At 45.7% G+C, this 23,223-nt stretch overlaps 1 protein-coding gene across 1 annotated transcript; it reads right to left on the bottom strand.

Moving 5' to 3' along the window:
• Positions 1 to 1,937: 1,937 nt before the first annotated feature.
• Positions 1,938 to 22,876, bottom strand: MPO (myeloperoxidase; the record flags this gene model as incomplete). Its single annotated transcript, XM_080630238.1, has 16 exons — positions 1,938 to 2,190; positions 2,790 to 3,027; positions 3,957 to 4,127; positions 6,292 to 6,544; positions 6,901 to 7,061; positions 8,005 to 8,320; positions 8,416 to 8,616; positions 8,998 to 9,127; positions 11,454 to 11,577; positions 12,159 to 12,334; positions 13,710 to 13,806; positions 18,184 to 18,275; positions 19,589 to 19,708; positions 20,763 to 20,956; positions 21,507 to 21,561; positions 22,764 to 22,876. The coding sequence occupies 16 exons, from the start codon at positions 22,874 to 22,876 to the stop codon at positions 1,938 to 1,940; spliced, it is 2,694 nt and encodes an 897-aa protein (XP_080486364.1).
• Between the last annotated feature and the right edge of the window lie 347 nt (positions 22,877 to 23,223).

The raw sequence follows: 23,223 nt of genomic DNA, 5'->3' as shown, positions 1-23,223 counted from the left end.
ACAATGTATTTTATCGCTGCCCAGCATACCCAAACACACACATGTTCGCTATATGATTTAAATGAAAGATGTCCCTAGACTTCAAGATGCAGCTGCCATTCTCCAGTGTGTTCAAAGACTGACATTTCACTGCTAATTAGAAACAGCCTAGTTTATGCTCTTGTGCAAGTCTAGAAGGAGATCAGGAAAGTTTTGCAAAGATTATGTGAACTTGCTAATTTCTGAGCGGTTATAAAGGATAATGAATTTTAATTTGAAATGCAAGCACGATAACTTCCAGATTTAACACCCATTTGGGATAAAAAGTGAAAGATTTGTCTTGTCTGTGCCTTTAGAGAGTCATAAAGCATCCAGCACCCAACCAAGCCTTGCACACCTCTGAGTAATTTTTTAGTGCCACAGACAATAAAATGTCATCACCTTTCCATGTGAAGACTTACACTGCTGGAAGCTGTTACAAATAAATGATATAAAAATCACAGTACAGCAAATAGAACAGTAGACATAGTCTTGAGCTCCTCTCTGGGAAATCATGTGCCAAGGTTCAACTGAGAGCGGTCAGCTGAGCATGATGTACAGGCAGCAGTTTCCCAAGGGCAGCTCCATGGCACCATCAGGAGTTTCCTCTGCTGGACTGATGAGCAGGGTTAGAAACTGTCAATGAAGCAGAAAAAGCTACTGAGAGGCAGAAAGTCTTCCTCGGACATAATATTTCTTCCCATATTCTTATTTGACTCCATAGCTAAAACCAGTCACTGGTGAACGGGTAACTGAATACCAGCTTGACCCCTTCCAGACTTGTTAAAAGGTACCTCTGCTGACCTCATATCAGACTGCTTTTGGACGAGGGGTTTTGCAGCAATTTCTTGGTGCTTGAAAAGGTTAAACTTTTAGTAGCTGCTTTTCAACACCCTGGAGTTTCAGTCTCTCTGGGTTAAGCAAATGCAGTTCAGCTTCCTCCCAGCCTGATGATAAAAGAGCCACAGGAAGCAGCTCAGCAAATTTTAGTGACCATAAGACTAAGTTAATAAAAGAAATCAGGAAACCTCTATTGTTTAGAGAGAAGGTGAGCATCATCTGGATTTGGTTCCTAAAGAATGGGGTGAAATCACTATAATTTAGTCTATATATTAAGTGCAAATGTCTTTCTTTAACAACATCTCTCTCAAACACAGTTAATCAAACTCAATATAGGAACTGCATGGAGATACTTTGTGGTCTGTGTCTTGCAGAAGGACAGAGTAGGTGATCCCCAGGTATTGTGCTCAGCTATAAATGGGTTACCAAAAGGAAAAATCCAATCCAGTCCGTTCTGCTTAGGTCATAGCTGTCTTCAGCAAGTCTTTGCTCTCCCTACATTATTTTCAACTGGGAGAGCCCATGCCAAAGACATATCAGTAGGAGGACACAGCTGGTGTCCACATCTCTCATCTGAAAACACTTTTTTGCTATGTTTCAGGATGTGGCACACCATAATTTCTGACTATGTGCATTAAACTATGGTGTGTGAGGCCACACAGTGTCAAAACAACTCCAGATAGACCTTAAAATGCTTTAAAGGGGAGGGCAGGGCCTTGAAGCAGCGGAGTAAGAATTTGGAGGAGGTTGGCTAATTCTAATTGATTTCTTCAAGGAGACCCTTCCTGTGAAGTAAGACTACAGTTGTCCTGGAATAAGGTGTTTAGAGAAGGACCAGTACAGACTGGATTTTCAGGGATTTCTCATCTAATTGAAGAGGAAGAGGCAGACTAGTAAGGGATGGTGAAGGCGATGGATTGCAAGAAGACTAGGCTAACAGCACCTCTGCTTCCAGTGGTGTCTTGAGTGTGGCTGAATGGATGCTCAAGATCTCTGTGAGGGGGCAGAGTCACTGCGATGACCTTAATTCTTCTATTTCTTTGGGCATGGAAGAGTTTGACCTTGTAGAGCATTTATTGTTATTGGCAGACCTCAAACAACTCCATACCTTTCGTGCTACTCTCAGGCTCATCATCATCTTTCCAGGGTGAGAGATCGAGTGTGTCAGTCTTATGGCAGTCAGTGAAGTTCTCAGGATAACTGTTGATCTTGAACACATCCCTGGGTATCTTTTTGATTTGAGTATTGTCACAGATCACTGTTGACAGCGAGATATTTCTCAGTGCATGCAACTGCTGCAGAGTGAAAACTCCTGGGTTCTCCCACCAGAATCTGTAACAATATTTTCAGAAGTAGCTTATAGTCTTCTTGAAGGCATTTGGTGCTGGTTACTTGGCAAGATGGCAATCTGACCATGGTGCTCATTGCAGGGGGGTTGGACTAGATGACCTTTAAAGGTCCTTTCAAACCCAAACTATTCTATGATTCTGTTCTATGTATGTGAGTCTTTGCTTGGGTCCACTTTCAGGCAGCAGGCACCCCTTTGGAAAGAGGTGTCTCCTGAATCATCAAATCTGGATTCTGCCACTCATCTGCCAGTGCAGAGAGCATGCCTCTTCCAGGCAGCATCACCAGGCTGCTGGAGTGCAGTGACTGACCCTTCTCCTTTAGTGCCCTGAGAGGAAATGTCACCTCAGGCAGAGACTATTGCAGATCACCCATGGCCAGGAGCTGGTGCTCCTCAGCCACATGGGTCCATAATAATGGGCTGCAAAAGAGCCCTTTGGCAAATGGGCTGAAATCTAGGTGTAAGCCTTGCTGGGAGCACTCACTGACATCTCAGAGACAGCAGGATGAGTGTGTTGCACAAAATGTCAGCATTTCTTTCATAACAAATGCCATGGGGAAGGTTTGCTCTCAGAGCTACCTACCGGTCCCCATCACGCAGGTTCCTGAACTGGGTTCCAATGATGCAGGCCAGGAGAGGTCCAACTCTGCCTTGCGGAACAAAGGGCTCTGCGATTGCTCCAATCCAGAGGTCAATATTGTCCGGTGTCCCATACAACTCCATGAACGTTTTGGCCAGTTTGGAATTGCCCAGCACCTCAGAGAATTCATCCACGTTTTGAGGCTGGGAGAGCCCACAGAAGCGCCTCCAGGCATTGTAACCTGCAAAAGCAAGAACAGCAGAAACACCAGGACCTATGTCTCCCCATCATCCAACTAGGCTCAGGACCTAAACAGACCCTTTGGCCCATAAACAATGTCTGCTTCTTCTCATGGCATTAAAGGAGCTGGAAGACATGATTGTCTAGACAGTCACAATAAATGCCTTGTTTCCAAATGTGCTTTTTGTACACACACACTAAACTGACAATTTGGGTTGTCTTTGAATGTGACTATGAGTTCATTGCATCCTGTCTGTTAGAGGCACCTAGTGCTGAGAATGGATGCATCAGCCCTTGCATTTTTGGGAGGCAAAACTTCTAGGACTGAAGCTTGGGACTGTGCTGCTCCATGGGCCCCTAGCACATGGGGAATGGGGGAAGGCTATGGTGACCTAGAGAAAGGACAGACATTATCCTAGGAAGAACAACATTTGGCTGTGCTTAACCCAAGAGCACCCATTCTACAGCGCATGGGAGCAATCAGACCTGTGGGTGCAAGCCACTTCTGCTCAGAGCTCCAGATTGTCTGAAGACACAAAATAATCATTGGTGGGTGAAGAACAAAGCACAGATGGTCTGCCTAGCCCACTTGAAACCTGAGCTTAGTTGCTGCTGTCTGTATCTTCTATACCATGCATGTTCTCTCTTTGCAGCACACCACTGTTTCTACCCCTCCTTATTACATTATCCCAGCTATCATCTTTGCTTTCCAAGCCTTTTGTCCTTTTCTTAAATCCCTCAGAAAAAACATCTTTATAATACAGACACCTTTCGGTCCCTGAGCTGAATTGTTTATCCATCCTTTTCCCTCAAATCAGGATACTGTTTCTTCTCATTGGTATAGAAAAAGCTTAGTATATTAGAATTACTATAGGCAGCAAAAGCGAAAAGAGTATTGTTCACAAGAAATGTGGACTTGTGTCTCCTTACCTGGAAGGCCATGGTCTCTTCCCCGTTGCATGTTCAGGGCTGCAAGATCCAGACCCATTATCTCTGTCTGTTCAAAAAGGTGGTTCTGGAGCTCCTCAATGAGCAGTTGATTCTGTTTCATCAGTTTTGCATGATCAGCTACCATGCCCCTTATCAGTGGGTCGATGCCACCTGCACTCATTGCAAATCAAGAGAAGTACCAAGTTGCAGTTTTGATGGTCCCATTTTGCAGCTGAAATAATAGTGCTGCATTAGATGTCTTCTCTACTCTGGGCTGTGTGGAGTTTACTTAACTCCATATTTCCATTTCAACATATGTTAGTGCATATGTACATATCTGCATATGCCAGTAGATAAGGCCCCACTTTAGTAACTAGAATCCCCACTCCTTCTCATCCCTCGTCATTCGCTTCCACAGCCCTAAACTCACTTGTTGTCCATCAGGATCCTGAAATCCCTTTCTGCAGAACTACTCCATAGCCTGTCAGTACCCATCATGTACTGATCACAGAGTCATAGAATGTTTCAGGTTGGCAGGGACCTTAAAGCTCATCCAGTTCCAATCCTTGCCATGGGCAGGGACACCTTCCACTAGAGCAGCTTGATCCAAGCTCCTGTGTCCAACCTGGCCTTGAGCACTGCCAGGGATGGGGCATTCATGGAATGTCCAAAGTTCTGTTTAAGGTTTAAGTTTTGCAATTGATTTTGTTTATAATTAGCTATTAGTTGACAAATATTTATTAAAACATTACATGCAATGATGGAATCAATCTGTGTCTGTTTGTCTATGTCTTTTTCATAGCCCTTGAGACAGTATCAGCAAAACACAGGAAAATTGACTGCACATGTGTATTTTGGTATGTTTTCCATAATTAGTTAGATAACTCATTTTGGAAGAGACATTTGTCTTCCTTGGAAAGATTCGTGTCTGCAGATACCAACTGTATAAAAGCAGGGTCCCACAACTCCCTTTAGAGTCCTGAAGAGCGATGGCTGCCTCCCAGGAAACAATTGTTCTGTCTTAGCTCAGTTAAACTGGATGCTTCACCCTCTGGCAATGCTTACTAAATACATCCATAATAGTTCAGACTGAAGGATGTAATAGTTTAGACTGACCTAAATTTTGACTGATATTTGGTACAGTGAGTTTCATGCTTCCTGGAACAGCATGAGCAGTTGCACCGTGTCCTGGTTTAACAGTAGGAGTCACTTTTTTTCTACTTCTTAGTAGCTGGTGCAGTGCTGTGTTTTGACTTTCAGCCTGGGGATAATACTGATAAAACTGATGTTTTCAGTTGCTGGTCAGAATGTTTACCCTGACCAAGGACTTTGTGAGTCTCATGCTCTGCCAGGGAGGAGGGGAAGCTGGGAGGAAGCAGGGAGAGGACACCTGACCCAAACTAGCCAAAGAGGTATTCCATACCATAGCACGTCATGCCCAGGATGTAGAACGGAGAGTTCCTGGAAGGGCTGGATCACTGTGGGGTGGGGGCGAGGTACCAGTTGGTGAGCGGTTGTATTCTCTTGCTTGTTATTTCCTTTATCATTATTACTATTAGTGGTAGCAGTAGTGAATTGTGTTATACCTTAGTTATTAAACTGTTCTTATCTCAACCCGTGGGAGTTGCATTCTTTTGATTCTCCTCCCCGTCTTCCAGAAGCGGAGGGAAGAAAGGTGGGGGGGGAAGTGGACTGCGTGGTTCTGATTTACAGCCTGGGCTTAAACCACTACACACCGTTTGAGTGACTGTGAGCAATGCTCACACTGTCAGGTCTTGCTGAGCTGAGAGATGTTCTGCCACCTGAGAAGGAGGTTTAATCTCTTATGTATTCTGGTTGTTTACTGACATGTTCAGATATGAATGCAATTATTAGGCAACGAACTGAGGGAGACAGCACTGAAAAACTGTACAAAAGAAGCTACAAAACTGTATGTTCTGATGCAAACCCTGCCCCAGTGTGCCTGCTTCTGCAGGAGCTGGTGCTTGATAATGTTCAGTGTCTGGAGTATAACAGCATGTAATTTTTGGCAGGGCTCCTTTGCCTGGGCACGATACAAAACCAGTGTTAGGCTGTGTTTGGTGACAAATCTGCAGGGCTGTCCTGCTGCCCCACATTAGCAGCCCACCCATTTGTCTGCAGCCCCCTGGGTAGACATGTCATGAGCACCTTCCAAGCTGAATGACACTGTAAGTTGTGTGAGGCAAGTTAAATAAGTGGGAGCTAAAGCAGTTTTTGGCTTATGTGTCTGGGCTCATGTATTTTACCAGCTGACCTCCACATGAGTGTCTGCTGCAGGACCAGAGCAGGACTGCTGGCTGTTTCAAGTTCTTACCTTCCATTATAATTCTCCACGTAGCACAAAAGGTCAAATGAAGAGGAACATGGGAGAATGAACCCAGAGGCTGAAAACTGTCATCCAAACGGGATACAAAAGGCTGTACTGATGTATGACCAAATCGGAAAGCCAGAGAAAAAACATTTGAGACTTTAGGATCCACATTCTCATTGTAGCCACTGTACGAAGGGATCCACTTGCTGGTCTCCTCCCCAAGCAGAAGTCGGAGGTAATCTCTGTATGTTATTATCTGAAAAAGCACAAAAGCAGATCAAGTTTTCAGCAGCTATAGCATGAATGCCATCAAACTGCAGAGTATGAACATGGAGTCTGTTCAGTACCAGAATTTATTAAGATCTTCAGAAAAAAGAGCTGTATCAATGGCATGAGTTTGGTGTACTACATTAAAATTCTTTAATACAATAAATAATTGATAAATTGGTAACATAATGATAAAAAAGCTCTGGATAACCATGCTGTCTCATATGGACCATACTCACAGTTTTCAAATAACTCCACTATATTTGCAAAGCATGGTTCTTTTTCTGGAGGAAAAACCCTTCCTAAGCATGCGGATGATGAAGAGTGAGCAGTGATCATCACTACCTGGTTTATGGCGATTACAATCTTTCGACTCTCTTGGTAAAGCTTTTCTCCATCCCAGTGAGGATTTATTTTCCTCAGCTCTGTAACCAGGCGATTGTGCTCTCGTAGGAAGACAGTGTGCAGTGCAGAAAGTCCCAGGTTTTCAGTTACCCGTTTGTCACCTATAAATGAAAATATGTTAGGAATTTTGTGCTTTGCTTTTTATTTCAGCAGCAGGTTTTTGTTTGGACAGATGAGTAACAACTGATAGCGTTACTGGCCGTATGATCATGGTTAAGCTTCCCATCAGTCACCCTTCATGCCAAATATTTCTTTCCGGCACAGACAAAACATTCTCTGTTTAAACCATTTAGCCAAAACCCTTTGAGAAGAGGCTTTGCGCAATTTAAACTACATTGCACGTGGTCGTGAAGCACTTGTAACTGTCTCATTTTCTGAAATATCTCATATCTGCCTTCCTTTCATACCTCAAAGATAAAATCATTTACACCAGTGCTGTGTATATATTCTGTGTATATGTATATATATTGCAAGTTTCTCACTCACATTTTTTTTGTGTTGTGCCTGTGATGGACTTTCCCATTTTAATAAGTTCTATGTTTTGAGTCATCAGTTTGTTTTAATTTTAGTCAAACTTTTCGACTTCTCTTCTGATGTAGGTTGGGATATTTGAAATACAAAACATTCAGAAGGTGATACCAGAAAGACTTAACTGAATTGATTAGAGTGTTTAATTTTAGTATTGATTGAGGTGAAAACTAAATGGTGAATTCTAGGTAAGAAGGGAAAAAAAGTAACTGAGAAGTTTTAAACCCTGGTGCTTAATCTATTGAAAAGTTCTTCTACCTTTGAAAAGACATTTTAAAGGGAGGATGATTGCTGTAACTCTTTTGGCAAATGAAAGCAAAATAATTTTCATGTTTAATTAAACAGTTATTGTTCAATTATTATTGTTTTTTAATTTTGGGGGTCGCCTGTCTTTCACTTTACACAATCATGCCGTGCAGTGCCTCATACAAATACAAAGTGTCATCAGGCACCTGACCATCATGATCCTGTTTGACTTTTTGGACCACTAAAGATTACTCCACAGATGCACTTTACCTGCTTTAAAACAGGGGATGTTCATGCTCTCATTGGTGAGAACACAAACACTTTTTGTTTTGTTCTCAAAGGACAGAAATTCCAGCCCTGCATCAGTAAAATTCTGGTTCACAGCCATCAAACCCAGCTGGTTTGTCTGATTTCTAATGCTCTTTGCCACAGAGTCCTCACTGCCGTACACTGTGCTGGCATCGATGAACGAACTGACGGCATTGATCTGCTCACGAGTAAATGTCCTGGGGTTGCACGCAGATGCTGACTGGATGAACGGCATGCAGGAGTGTGAGCTTGGCATCCGGGGGTCATCAGGGGGAAACTAGAGCAAACAAACATAAGTGATGTCTCAGAAAGTCATGAGGTTTTATTTTTACTGTCTTAGGATAGTGTGGGATTGAATGAAAATCAGGGTACCTTAATCGGGAAGCAAGGAGACTTGAAGGTACAGTCAGTCTCACAGTGAAGCTCCAGGCTCACTCCTGCACCACTGGAAGGGGCTAAGTCTATGTCGTGGTTCACCCACTGGCCCCAGTGCATAAAGACAAGAGAGAGCTCTTGATCCTGAGTGATGTTCTCATTGGCTGTGTGTGCAATTTCATTTGACACTTTTCGAACCTGCAGAAAATCAAAATGAAAACATGAGACTGCCACAGTGCTACGCATTCTGGGTGTGGGCCCCCAGTGGGTGAGCGATGGGCACCCATGGCCATGGTGCCAGGGATTCCCGCTGCTCTGTGTGCCCCAGCACCGTTCCCCACTTCTCCTGGCGCCTGGGCCCAGCCACCCCTCCGCGGTGCAATGTCAAATCCGGCTGCCGACGGCACCGCCTTCCCGCTGCAGGCTGTGCAAAAGTCAATTCCAAAACCTAAACCTTGACCAGAACCTTGGACATTCCATGAATGAGGTCAGAGGAGAGGACCAAGGCCTTGCCACTGTTTAATTTCTGATGGATGCAGTGTCCACTACTGTTACCTGGACAAGAATAATAGTTCTCACCAGTGGAAGTGGAAATCCATTATACAGCTTTCCTTCACTTGCTCCTCTGGGAACAGACACTCCATCCTCATACACTGCTGGGAGCCAGCGAGCAAACGCGCGGTTCGAGGACCCCAGATGAGAATGCTTTCTGCAGCATCACAAGAAGAAAAGCAAATGCCGGTATGAACAGGCTTGTTACTTGTAGAGACTAACATTTTGCAGCACTTTAATCCATGTTTGATTACTCCGGCAACAGAGGTGATAGCCAGAAAACAGTGAGAAGTAAATAACACCAAGAGTAGTACTGCAGAGAATTTTGGACATTAAGAAAAGTTTTCCCATGTCATTATATTAATTTTATTTGGCATTTATATCTCTGTCTCCACTGCTGCTCCATGCAGAATCAAGGCCATCACCAGTGATCAGGGTGGCCATGCTTTTGCCCAGCTGGGAAGCTTTCAGTGATGAAGATCCTTCACCTGGGGGGACTTGTGCTACGGCTGCCCCTTCAGGAAGTTTTTCCCCACATCCAACATAGAACCTCTCAAACTGCAGTCCGTATCTGTGGCCACTTGTTCTATTGCCTCACACTGCTCAGAAGAATTTGAATCAGTAAACTCAGCAACACTTGTTCAGAAGAGCAATAATGCTCATTGATCTGTGGCCCTAAGGACACAGAAACACGGGTTATTTGGAGGAAATCAGTTACTGAATATCAGCTGGTGTTTTAAGCTCTTAAATCCACAAAATCTGGTAATACCTGCCTATACTGAAAAAAGGAGTGGAATACCCATAATTTACAGCAGTGTGCTGGGAAATCAGAGCATGCCCTGGAACAGCTGCCACACCACAGCTGAAGCAATTCCATTTATTATTAAGGACCCAGTTCCACCATGGCTCTTGTTTGGATTGCTGTTACTGTCTCTGCAGGCAGAGTTTTGGAAGATACTTGAGCACTATCTCAAGGTGTGTGTCTCAAGCTGAGCAAGATCTTGGAAAAATGTTAACATACCAGAGAGTCCCCTTGCAGCCCACTAGATTAGCAAGGCCAAGGACAACCCCCTATCCTGAGCCTAAAATTCAGCATGGGGAGGTTTAGACTGGATATTAGGAACAGTTTCTTCCCCAGAGGGTACTCAGGCATTGGAACAGGCTGCCCAAGGCAGTGCTGGATTCACCATCCCTGGAGGTGTTCACAAACCATGTAGATGAGGCTTTAGTGGCATGGTTTAGTGGTGGACTTGGCAGTGCTGGGGGATCGTTGGACTTAATCATCTGAAATGTCTTTTCCAACCTGGTTGATTCTATGAATCTATGAACACTGCTATCCTTGGGGAGCTGAAGGCCCTGGGGTCTGCAGGTGAACATGCAGACAGACTGTAACATTAGTACCATGAACGTAAGCTCCCTGCTAGTGTGATGCAGAGCTGGCCTATGTCTTCACATCTGGCACATCTGTTTCACATCAGGTGCACATCAGATGCAAGTCCCACTCAGACTCGGTGGCTGGAGTTAGTGTACCAGGGAGCAAATCTGTGACATGACAGTGAGCCTTGACTTCCAAGTATTAAACTGGAAATTTTGCCATCTTCTGGTTAAAAAAAAAGTTAACAAGGAAATAAATGTATGATCCCATGTTTGAACCGGGGGGAAGCAATGCGCAAAAAGCTGAAGAACTCATTTATTCAGACTAAGGATACACAATATCTGAAGCTAGAAGAGACAAGAATTAAAATCTTATTTACTTCCCATCCACAACAGTAGCCACACAGACATGCTGATAGCGGTATATTTTCATATGAACCAGCCCGGAGAAATTAGTATTATGCTACAGAAGAGTGGAGAGGTGATTTCCTGGAGCCTCAATCTGAGCGAGAGGCTAGCTGTTATAGCTCCAAAATCTGCTTTTCTCAACTTTTCACCTCCCCCTACCCCAATAACTCCCTTCCTTCACCCAAAGAAGTACATGGAGGACAATGGGCTCAAATCTGAAATTTTCAAGAAATTACATCTTTTTTTCTTCCAGCCATAAGTAGAAATTAAATATCTGGGGGCCTATAAGAATGCTGGAGAGGAACCCCTCATCAGGGACTGTAGCAGTAGGACAAGGGGTGATGGGTTCAAACTAAAACAGGGGGAGTTCAGGTTGGATATAAGAAGTTCTTTACTGTGAGGGTGGTGAGGCACTGGAACAAGTTGCCCAAAGAAGTGGTAAATGCTCCATCCCTGGCAGTGTTCAAGGCCAGGTTGGACAGAGCCTTGGGTGACATGGTCTAGGGTGAGGTGTCCCTGTCTCTTAAGGTCCTTTCCAACCCTAACTATTCTATGATTCTATGATCTGTTATAGGCACCACAAAAATGAGTATTTCACTACTATTGGCTTGTTGAAAGGTACTTACACAAATGACCTTAAGCCACATATCCTGGGCCAAAGTACAGACTCAAGACTCCCTTTGTCCACACGCAAATCCTACCTGTTGTTGCACTCCCCAGTGATGGTCCGGTAAAGATCATTTTTTGGGCATTTAATGGAACGAATCTGATAGTCACAGCCAGTTTCTTTGGAAATCACCTCCTTCTGTTTTCTGTCTAGTAGGTCTGTAAGAGAAACCATGCAAAATAATATCTGCTCTTACTTTTACTTTAGATTCTTGGTATTCTAGGTCAACATTTGAGTGTGCTGAATCAGAGCTGTGGATATATAACAGCTGGATTTGAATTGTTAATTTGATGCTTAAACCCTTTAGTGGATCAGCTCTCAACTGCTGGGTTAGAGAAAATAGGTTGGCATGCAACAACTTCCCACTGGAATATGGGGACCATATCACCACCAGCAATGTTTTAGCCTAGACTGGGAACAAAATTATGAGCACACAGGGTGGATAATGGCCTACTGTTTTCAACGGCCAGAGTCTCCTGGTATTCAGCATGTTCTGTCCCAGGTTCATCATGTCAATTTTTAGGCTGGTTTTATCATCAAAGGTATAAGACAGGCACTGCTTAAGATGGTGAATAAATCAGGTGGTTGGTCTGCTTTTGAACATGCTTAAAGCCTATTCTCCCAGGGCTGTTGTGAGGCAGCTCTCTGAGCCAGGGCAGAGCTTCTGTCTGATATTCCGGATTTGGCAGATTTTCAGCTCTTAGTTGTTTCTAAGATATTCTAGTCTAAACCACATTACCTGTAACATTGAATCTCAGTTTCCCAGAGAGATGCAGCTTTATTTTGAGGAGTTTCAAAGTGGTTTCCAAATAATCAGCAGCACGGACTGCAGATCTGGTTCTTCCTACTGGGTCCTTTAAGTGCTTCAGGAAATCCATTGGGTTGGCAACCTTTTCCTCTAGTTTTCTCTTTAAGCTGAACATAAAAGAGTTCCATGAAGAACTTTATCTGAAATCAGACCTCCTCTGTCATGCTAGGGTGGGTGTACTTAGATGTGACAGCACTGCTGGGTACCAGGCAGGTTCTGCTCACCCAGGACAAGCTGGCTGCTCATCAGCTTTGTGCATTGTCTCAGACACATTTGGCAAATGAATCACTGTGATCCCCTACTCTAAGTTTAGATTACATCCTTGTCACAGTAAATTTTGTTATATCATGTGAAAAGCTAGATCAGTGGAAAACTGAGTTATTCAGTGACTGGATAAAATTTTACATTTAGTATGTCACAATATATAGTCTGTGAAAAGAGAGATAACCTTGGTCCTGTTGCATCTCTTCCCTATCCCATGGGCCTTTCTTGCAGTGTGAAAAACCTCCCCTAGGGTGGGTGGAAAGAGACTTCTCCCCAAAGGCTCGGGACCAGCCTTTGGTACAATACACAAAGGGATACCTGGGATTTGACTTCCACTGAGATGTATTTGTGACAGGGTACTGATCTGCACAACTATGGCCCTTCCAGAGAGGGGCAGAACTTCAGCAGTCAGAAGAGGACTCAGCATGTGTCCTCTGTGCCCATGCCACTGTGAACTACTGAGAGGCACCTGTGGCAGTGTAGGTGAGGAGGAAATAGCTGCAGGTGATGAAATGTGGCCCTGGGACTGAGATAGGACACCAGAATCCAGTCAAACTGGGCAAAAGGACCTCTCCAGCTATTACAGGGAGAGCCCTAGAAAAAAGGTGTCTCCATAATAAATCATGGAATATTCGGGGGATCTTAAAGCTCATCCAGTTCCAATGCCCTGCCATGCACAAGGACACCTTCCACTAGAGCAGGTTGCTCCAAGCCATGTAAGGGGCATTTATTATCTTAAGGTCCTTTCCAAACCTAACCATTCTATGATTCTATGGGGCAGCCACAGCTTCTCTGGGCACCCTGTGCCAGTGTCTCAGTGCCCTCACAGGGAAGAACTTGTGCCTAAGAACTCATCTCAATCTCCCCTCTGGCAGGTTAAGGCCATTTCGCCTTGTTCTGTCCCTACAGACCCTTGTTCAAAGCCCCTCTCCAGGTGTCTTGTACCTCCTTTAGGCACTGGAGCTGCTCTAGGGTCTCCCCTTAAGGAGCCTTCTCTTAAGGAAGCTCCCCTTAAGGAGTTCTCTCAGCCTGGCTCCAGAGCAGAGCTGCTCCAGCCCTCGCAGCATCTCTGTGGCCTCCTCTGGACTCGCTCCAACAGCTCCACATCCCTCTTGAGTTGGGGACCCTCACCATAATACATTGGATAACAGACGACACAAGCATATATTTGCTCTTATTTCCTTATAATGTTGGGGCCCTCATACAAAAAGAACTCACCTTTTCCGGGCATGTAAATACGCTGTGTCTACCAGCTGCCTGGCTTCACTAATGCTGCTCAGAAGAGATGAGTCTGACAGCACCTCAGAGTCCTCTTCTTACAAAAAAGAAAAAAAAATAAATAGAAGAAATTGAGGATACTTTTTAATGCACACCAGGAGCTACAGATAGATACCACCCCACCGCTGGGTGCTGAGGTGCAGTGACTCCATTTACACGCAGATCCCACTGGACACCTTTACTGGTGCTTCTTCTACTCATCTGTTTCATCCCATTCTGAAGTCCTGAAAGTCACAGGACAAGAAGTGACCATAAGGTGGTAGTTCATTATCCATTTCACAGAATTGGCTCTGATGGCTTTGTGAGGCTTTTAGGAAGTAATTTTTCACCCTTCATTTTTATGCTGTTCTTTCCTGTGAGTAGGGAAATGCATAGAAGACAAATATATGACCTCTGATCCAGTTTCCCCGCCATAAAATGATGATCATGTGCTTGGAAGAAATGTTAGTTAAATAGGCAATTTCCTTAGACAAGTTTCTTAGGTATTGACTTCATTGATAGTGCGCCAGCCTATGGGATATTTCAGATTTATATTGGAGTTATATCTAACTAGGAACTCAGACTGAGTTTGGACTCACACCCTTTCAAGCACAATAGCATCCAAAGGAGAAACAGAAACTTACTATCTAATGAGCAGTCCGTTGCCCCGACTAAGCAGAGTGTGATGATGGATCCTAAGAGAGTAATTCCTGGGTTTAAGCCTAGAGAGAAATGTAACATAAATCTTCTGAATGCGCAGGGCTCCACTGAGATATCAAAAGAGATTGTCAGGTTTGGTTTGGATATTTCTTTCAGGATCCAGGAATAAACCACAGCACCCCTCTGACCAGGTCTGTAAGTGGGACTCTGGCTGGTGAGGACTGTAGTTGTGGATGCTGGCAAGACACAGGGACATCACTGTGCTGTGAGAAATTTGGTAAACTGGGCTGAGTAACTGCCAAGGAAGAGGCAGCCAAGTACAGTACAGGCTTCAGTGATGGAGACTGTTGGGAAGGTACATTGGAAGAGGGCAGTGTCCTGGTGTCCTGCCTTTGGATGGTGTTTCTCAGGAGAGGAGACCCCACACGTCCTTCTCTGCCTTCTCTGTCTTGTTACTGAGCAAAACAAGCTGATTTGTCTAGCACCAGTCCTCCAGCCTTTGATCAACTCTATTAGTCTTCTTGATGCTCCCTGAAATTTGTCTATTCCTTTTTCACATTAATGCTAGAAATGTGTGTCATCTGTTCGCACCAATGTTCTATACAATGACACAGTGCCTTCCCTGAAAGCATGTCTTCAGCCTAGAGATTAGAATTAGATATATCTTAAGTAATTTAGTCAATGTTTTAACCATTCAGAACAGGAAAGACGTACAAAATTTGGAAGGACTAACAAACTTCTCATCGTGGGGCAGGTTTTCTTACATTTACAATCTGTGGAAATTCTTCAATCAAATTCACAGGGATTGAAGGATGCTTCTCCCTTGCAATTCTATACTGCAGGGTATTGCTCCATGAGGCAGAAAAGTTGCTTTTCTTGCTTCTCAGAATGAATGTATTTCCTATATGGGGAGGGAAGTTAGTATGAAGGACCACCAGCTCCTATCACTGTACTGTGTCCTCATCTCCATGGGCTCCCCCATGGAATGCACCAACACCTGCAGCAGAAATACCAAATCAGACAAATACATATATAAAATGAAAAAGTACTGATCTTACCTGTCATCTCTGCAGAGCTGGAAGGACTGGGAAACAAGCCAGTCCTTTATAGGACCAGGGCAAAAATTAGCCTGGTCTGACCTGGGTGGGGCCAAGAAGGGAGAAATTATGACCAAATTGAGCCAGGAGGAAATATCTGCAGGTTTGCTTTCCTGGATTAAACATAAAGGTGCACAATTCTCCATCCCTTCTGAGTAAATGTTGACTTAATTTGACAAATCAAGAAAAAGGGAAGAAGAAAAAAGGCACACATTTCTTTTCTGCAAGTCAAAGAGGTCATCTTAATTTCATGATGGTGAAAGATGATGGTGGAATTTGGCTTCTTTTTCCCCATTGGTTGATGTCTCTGATGGTTTGGGAAGCCAGAAATGGGTAATTTTGCCAACATATATTTATGGAGTATACCAAGGTCCAAATACAGCATGTCTGAATGGTGGATCTGCCACAACTTGCATCCAGGAGAACCAAAGTTGTGTTTAATTTAAAACTGCTGAGTGAGATGGTTTGTGTAGTTAAAATATAGTCAGATCATCAGTGAAATGCATTTTAATAAAATGCTGATCATTGTGGAAGGCAAAGACTGGACAAAGAACAAGGCAGTTACACAGGGCAAGCTCAAGCCGTGTCCACTAAAATTCAATGCATAGTAATATGGACAATCACAACCTGTGCAAATAAGAATGGGCCAGAAGTGCAAAGTGGGAGATTGCATCCTGAAATGTCTAGAAAGGAACAATGTGTTGGCCCGGTCAAGCCCTTCAGCATGGATTCCAATAGCTATACAGCAGGGAAAAGAGCTGTACTTCAAGGGACAGATGGGAAGGTAGTGGAAATAATTCAACCCTTAGAACATCAGTCAGGCTGATCACAGAAAACAATGCTGAGTTCTTACTGACAACCAGCCATGTGAATCTCACAGAATTAGGCAGCCAATCCTTCCTACTGTTTAAATATTTTCACAGTTCTTATTAAGCCAAAATAAATAAAAAGAAAATAGGAGAAAGCAAACTGCTAACAAACATGTCCTGTTTTCTATTTTATCACCAAAAAAAAAAAAAAAAAGAAAAAAGCCTGAACATTTGTGAAGGCACGTTTTCAGAAAATGAAAATACAATGCCAGTATTTCTCCCTTCAAGAGAAATTCCAACCCCAAAGCAGAAGCTGAGCTGAGGGGCTCTGCTCACCCTGGCAAGTGCCCGACCTTGTCCATCCAGCTTTCTGCCTACAAAATGTACATAAGCTGAAGTCCAGGTAACTGAAGCGTGGTTTTGCTATTTCTTTTGTCTTTGTGACACATATCATTGCAATTGCTTCAGTGTCTCAGTGACAGCCTGGTAATCCCCATTCGCCCTTGGTACAGGTACAGCATCTACCCTTGAGGGTTTGCACTGTCACTTGCAGGTGGCCCAATGCTGCTCCAAAGAGTGGAATCAGTGGCCATGCAGACTTTTGCATTAACGTTACATATATTCTACCAATTATTCGAGTCTGGATGTAAGTGTGGCACCCAGGGCTTGCACGTGTGCACAGCCAGGCTGTCTTATGTCACCTCTAGCTAGGGTTTATGGTGTCCTTGTGCAAGCTTTTGAGCTTCAAGAGAAACCAGGTATCTTGCCCACCAAGGCTGATGTTCATTCAGCAAAGTGTATGTGACAGCTGCCAACCAAGTAGCAGATTCCTCCATCAGATCTCCTCTGTCTTGAGTGTTTAGAAGCTGCATATTTCTTCTCCTTCAGGCTCTTGGTATTACTAACATTACTTCTTGGTATTACTGTTCAGGCTGCAGATCTTCACCTGTAAACTCCAGTGTACCTGTACAAAGCATAGATTATTATGCTCCTTATCTCCCATCCTAATGGCAAAAAGCATCATTCCCTGTTTGACACAGCTTTGATTTTCCTGCAAGCTTTTTCAGCACTCATTTTCATGACACAGATACATTTATGCTAGTAAAATACAGATGTGAACCACAATATCTCAAGGTTAACAGTGATTAAGGACTTATTTTAGGTACAATTTCAAATATACAAAGCTCCTTCCTGGCATATTTTTTCTCTATTTAAATCTGTGGATTATTTACATAATCCTGAGAGGCAACAGCCTGTACAAGCCAAGCCTGTCCTTGCCAGGGGCACAGTGGCGTGAGAGAACTACTGCAGGTTTATAGAACAGTGTGTCTTCTGCTCCAACAGATGAAGTGCAGAGCTTGTAAAGGGATGGAGCGAGCAGGATAAAACAGAAAAAAGTAAGAAATAGTTTAGAAGTACAGACACTGTAGGGGGAGTAGAAGAGCAAAAGTTCCCAGCAGTTCGGGGATGATATTTAATAAAACCAGTTCTTCCAACTTTAAAAACATAAAAACTTTAGTACTAAAAAAATAACTTCATCTCTTTATCAAGAAGGCCATCTTGTTCTGTGCTCAAGGCCAAATACAGCCTTTGGACAGAAGAGAAGTTTCAGAAGATGGTGCACAGAGGAAAGCTGGTAATGTGAATACTCTGCACAGCTCCTAGTCCAGGTTTCTGAAATAGTGCTTACAGACTCAAAGGTACATCCAGGGTCTGGAAACACACTCGTTACTGGTCTCTGCGGAACACATAAGGGGCCAATGCCAGAGCAGCAATGTGGGTTGACAGCGCATGAAAAACTGAGAAGTTCTGGGCTAAGAGATTAATTCCTCTTTACTCCATCATTCTACACAGCTGTAGCTCTCCCACCTGCTGTATCTCTCCCATCCACTGAATCTCTTCCATGCAGGGCACTTTCCTTCTGCCCATGATTCAACCAGTCCACTCCTATCAGCCAGCACCTCTGGAGGAAGGGAATTGGCTCACCAGGAGGGTCTAGCTCTCCAGCCTGGGACTCGTGAAGTTTGCTGAGAACAAGCCCTCTATTCTGCAGCTGGAGCTGATACCCATCTTGCAGTAGCTGCACATGTGCTCGAGGGCCCTATGACCATGGCATGGTTAGCTCACTCCTAACTTCTCTCAGTGAGACAGTGTTGGTGTGGGAGTGACAGCAACAGCAAGGGATGCTCAGGAGATGGCAACACAGGGCTTTCTAGCTTCAATGAGGTGTTCACACTAGGAGTTTCTCCAGCTGCATGATGCCAAGGAGTGAGGTTATTACCTGTCTTTGAAGTCCTTTAAAGGCTCACCACTCATTGACACTCAAGACTACGAAGCCCTCTTAGTGCAGCCCTCCTTCAGCCACACAGAGTACCTCATAGCCCACCATGGAGAAATAGGTGAGCGCAACAGACTGGGCAGTGCCATTGGTGAGTACAGACTGCTTCGTGCCTTTGCCCAGAAATGACACCCATGGGTGACCATCCATGGAACTCCTGCTGCTTGCAGCATTCTCGGCAGTCCCTGTGGTTGCTGGGGCTATGCCAACTCAACATGACTCAGCAGGGCAGGGCGTTCAGACATAACTCTGTCCCAAACAGTAGGTGTAGTTCCCAGAGCAGGAAAGCTGTGGAAGCACTACCACTGTGCTAGAAAGCCAAAGACCTCAGCTTGAAAGGCTAAAACATGACTCCTATCCTGAGCAACACCTAGCATACCTCTTCCTTATAGGTAACTCTTGTTATTCCCCTTCCCACAGAGCCAACACCATCTCCTCTCCATGAATCTAAACATCTCCAAAATGTTTAGCTCTTCCTCATGAACCAAACATCTTCCTGACCCATGTTTTAATAAAACCCTTCTTCCATCCCTTCCACTTTTCTTTCAGACTGTGACCCCAAGCTCAGACTGGAGAGTGGGAGATGGCTCCTCTGGAAATAGGGTTGGCAGGTCTAGAAGGAGACCTCAGCTGCCACTGAGGGTCAGGGCTTGGCACCATCTGCAGCCCCTCCTGAGCAGCAGGTCCATTGGGTCCTGCCCTTTGCAAAGCCTCCCGGCACTCAACTCCAGTGGTGGGCAACTGCAACAGGCAGCCTGTGAGCACTTCCAAGCCACTGGCTCCAGGAGGGAAGCAGCAGTGTGGAGTTTCTGCTCAGACCACACTATGCTGCAGGAATCCTGCTGCAAGGAGGGGCCGGCAGCTGGCCCTTTCTGCGCTTTGTGTGAAGTACACCATGGCCTTGGGCTTGTGGTTCAAGCTTTAACCCAAACAAACCATTTTCTGGAACAGAGCTTCACTTCTGAGTGGCTTGTCAGGGACAGCAGCACAGTGCCCACAGGCTCTATCGCTGTCTTGGCCACATCCTTATCCATCTCATGATGCAGGTGGTCTGATCTGCCAGGGGTGAGACCTGGAGGTCATTGTCTCTTTTCAAAAGCTGCAGGGCTGCAACAAAATACCAATATCTCATGTGTCCAGGGTTGGAGCTGGTCTGAGCACTCACTTTCCAACACATCAATGCATCCGAGCAGTGGACACACATGCCTAGGTACCATCCATGCCTGTGGGACTGTGCCAAGGCTGCCTTGGTGTCAGGTCTCTGGTCCCCCCCCCCCGGCCAGTGGAGGAGAGAAACCAAACCCCCAGCAAGGCACAGGCCAGGGAGGGAGGTGGCGCAGACAGACCTTCCTCGTGGCTGGGAGCTGAGCACAGGAAGAGCAGTTCCTACATGGGGAGGTTTCAATCCAAACTGCTCCCTGCAGATAAGTCCCTGTGGGAGAGGTGTGAGACACCAGTGACATAGTGAAGCACTTGCTCAGCTTTTGGGCATAACTCTAGGAACACACTGAGAGGGCTTTGGATATTTCGGAATGGGTTCCCAGAACCAGCTCCAGCACCAAACCAAGGACAGGCTTCTAGGACCATCCTCCAAATAGGATATTTGTGCTCCAAAGAGAGGTCAAGGTCACTACCAGACCTCGCTCAGCAAAGATTTCCTTTCGACAATCAGCTTTTCTTCCTTTCTTTAAATCCCCTCTTCCAAAATCTGAAACGCAGGCAGCAACCTGGTGAAAACCACACAAGTCTGCAACATCATCCTGATAGTCATAGGACAAAACACTGCCTGCTCTGTGCGTCAGACTGCCTCCATTAGCCAAGTCTGGACCTATTTTTACAGAGGCAAATACTGGGGGGGAGAGGGGAGTGGAGGAGGTTGGGATGTTCCCAGTCTGCAAAAGGAGGTTGGGGACGGTCATCTTGGGATGAGTTTCCTGTTGGATACAAGGAGACAAGATGAGACATAGACGTCCCACCATGTCCATCCCCCATGACACCACCACCGATGCTGTGACTGGTGCCCGGTTCCCTTTCCTTAGCACTGCTGGGATGCTGATCTCCACATCACCTTAGCTCTGTGCAGGGCCAGCGGTGGCAGTAACAGTGGTACCTGTGCTGGGTGTGCATGGGGGCCAGGATGACAGAGCCCATGTCCAGGGTGCGATCTGGTCCTGTTCCTTTCCCTGAGGCAGGGCGAGAGCCCTGTGCTGCTGAGGAGCCCTCCAGTGCAAGCTGCTGTGATGGCCGAGTGGTGAAGGCGTTGGACTTGAAATCCAATGGGGTTTCCCTGCGCAGGTTCAAATCCTGCTCACAGCGGGAGCTTTTATAGGCAGCCACTGCTCTCTTGCTCCCAGGGGGGACAAGCACAGATCTGCCACCTCTCATCAAGGGGTCCTGCAATCCCACCCTGTCTCTCATCTCACAGGGAACTCTTACTGTTTAGGAGGGGGGCCACAGCAGTGTTCAGGGCAGTAGCCCTGCACCTCTACTTATCTCAAGAAGGAATCCTGCAATAGTATGTCCACTCCACACAGCTGGGTTGCCCTGAATCTCTACAGCCACGATACCCTATAGTCCATCACAGGCTTGTGGCTGCCCTCCACCAGTGTTATTTTTCTGCTGGGGGTGCAGCCTGATGCCAGTGGGGGGACAGGAGGCTGCGCCACCCCCAAATTCATCCAACCCTCACCCAGCTCCATGAACACGTGTGGGTGCTCCTGCACTGAACCCTAGGAAACACTCAAGGGCAGTGCAGCCACCCAAGAAAAGGTTGGGATCTGCAGTTGCTGCAGAACCCCCTTTCTCAGCTGGGAATTGAACCAAGGCCATAGGAGTGAGAGTGCCAAATCCTGACCACCAGGGATGAGGTGATGATTGTGGCAGATCCATCAGTGACCACCAGCCAAGCCCTGAAGGGACAGGGACACTTGGGCCCCACAGCCCAAGGAGAGGACCATATGAGATAGATGTCACAGCCTTCCTGGGGGACTTTGCAGGGATGCCTGCTCCTTTCCGAGAGCTGTGGCATTGGGAAGACCTTCTGTGCAAGAGGACCCCATCTCTGCAAGGCCTGGGGAGCAGGAGGTGGCAATGCCAGATCTCTGATCACCTCCAGAGGCAGGTTTGGGGAAGGCAATGATAGCCAATGGTTCAAGAAAAGATTTAGCAGTCCCATGAGGGTTTACCAGGAAGGTTCAGTCCTGTTGATGATAGAGCATGGACCCCATTGCCAGGCTTGCATGACAGACATCCCACTGGCCACAGGTGACCCAGCTTCTTGGACACAGCAACCCTGACTCCCAGTGCACAGCCAGGGTTTCCCTGTAATGACCTCAGGAGAAACAGAAGAGTGTCAGTGCAAGCTGTTGTCAGCAGTCTTCTCTGTTCCAGGGAAACAGAAGTCTGAGCCCTGATGCTGACAGAGGGAGTGTGTCTGGAGTCCCCATTCCTGCTGGTTTTACAGCAACATTCGCATCATGGTTTTTTAGCGGAAAAAAGCTGGCTGGGGCCATCGTCTGAGACTTCATCTGGAGCTGCAAAGAGCAGGTGATCCTGGCCCACAGAGGGAGCAGAGGGAGCTTTTGCCTTCATTTACTTCATAGAAGGACATAGGCTCTCATTAGGGCTCTCACAGCCTGGGGAGCTGTGCTGATGGGGGTCATGGGCAGCAGCATTGCCTGGACATCCTGCAGCGGTGCTGCTGGTGATCCTCCATCCATGTCCTGCAGATCACACGTAGCCTGCTTCCTTAGCCCCATACATTTCACTTAAGAAAATAAGACTTCAGAATACACTTCACTTAAGAAAAAAAAAATAAAAAAGAAAAAATAAAGTCAGAATGGGGCAAAACCAAAACCAGACTTCTCCTCCACCACCTGCACTCATTTGCTGGCTTCAGCTGGGATAGAGTTCATTTTCTTCCTAATAACTGGTGCAGGGCTGTGTTTTGGCTTTAGTGTGAGAATAATGTTGATAACACACCAATGTTTCAGGTTTTGTTCAGTAGTGTTGCATTAAGAGCATAGAGGTTTGACAGAAAATCCCTGCTGGGATCCAGCCAGGGCTCCGAGATCAGAGGGGCTGGGGGCGGCTCGGCCCCATCTCTGATTACCGCTGGCCGCGATCATTAAGAACTGTCACGATTCCGGATTCACGAATAGCGCTGTTTATTGGAGCAACAGAAACACAGACTCGAACTGCCCTTGATGCAGTCACTAACTGCATTAGCGCTAAAATCCACCCCACTGAGCAGCCCATCTCCCCCATCAGCATCCCATCATCCCCATCAGGGGGGTTGCAACCTCATTAGTCCCTTCACCACGTATCTCATGGCCTCAGTTCTCATTCCTACAGGCAGAGCTTCACCCTAACCAAGGGCTTTTCTGTCTCTCATGCTCTGCCAGTGAGGAGGGGCACAAGGAGCCAAGAGAGAGCAGAAACAGGACACCTGACCCCAACTAGCCGAAGGCATATTCAGTGCCACAGCACGGTCATGTCCAGAATAGAAACCAGGGGGAGTTATCCAGAAGGGACTGATTGCTGCTCTGGGACAGGCTGGTCATCGGTCAGCA

Source organism: Psittacula echo, assembly GCF_963264785.1.
Source record: "Psittacula echo genome assembly, chromosome: 15".
In the NCBI taxonomy this organism is placed as follows: Eukaryota; Metazoa; Chordata; class Aves; order Psittaciformes; family Psittacidae; genus Psittacula; species Psittacula echo.
Note: the sequence above shows the minus strand (reverse complement) of the source record. Positions and strands in the feature narration are given on the sequence as shown.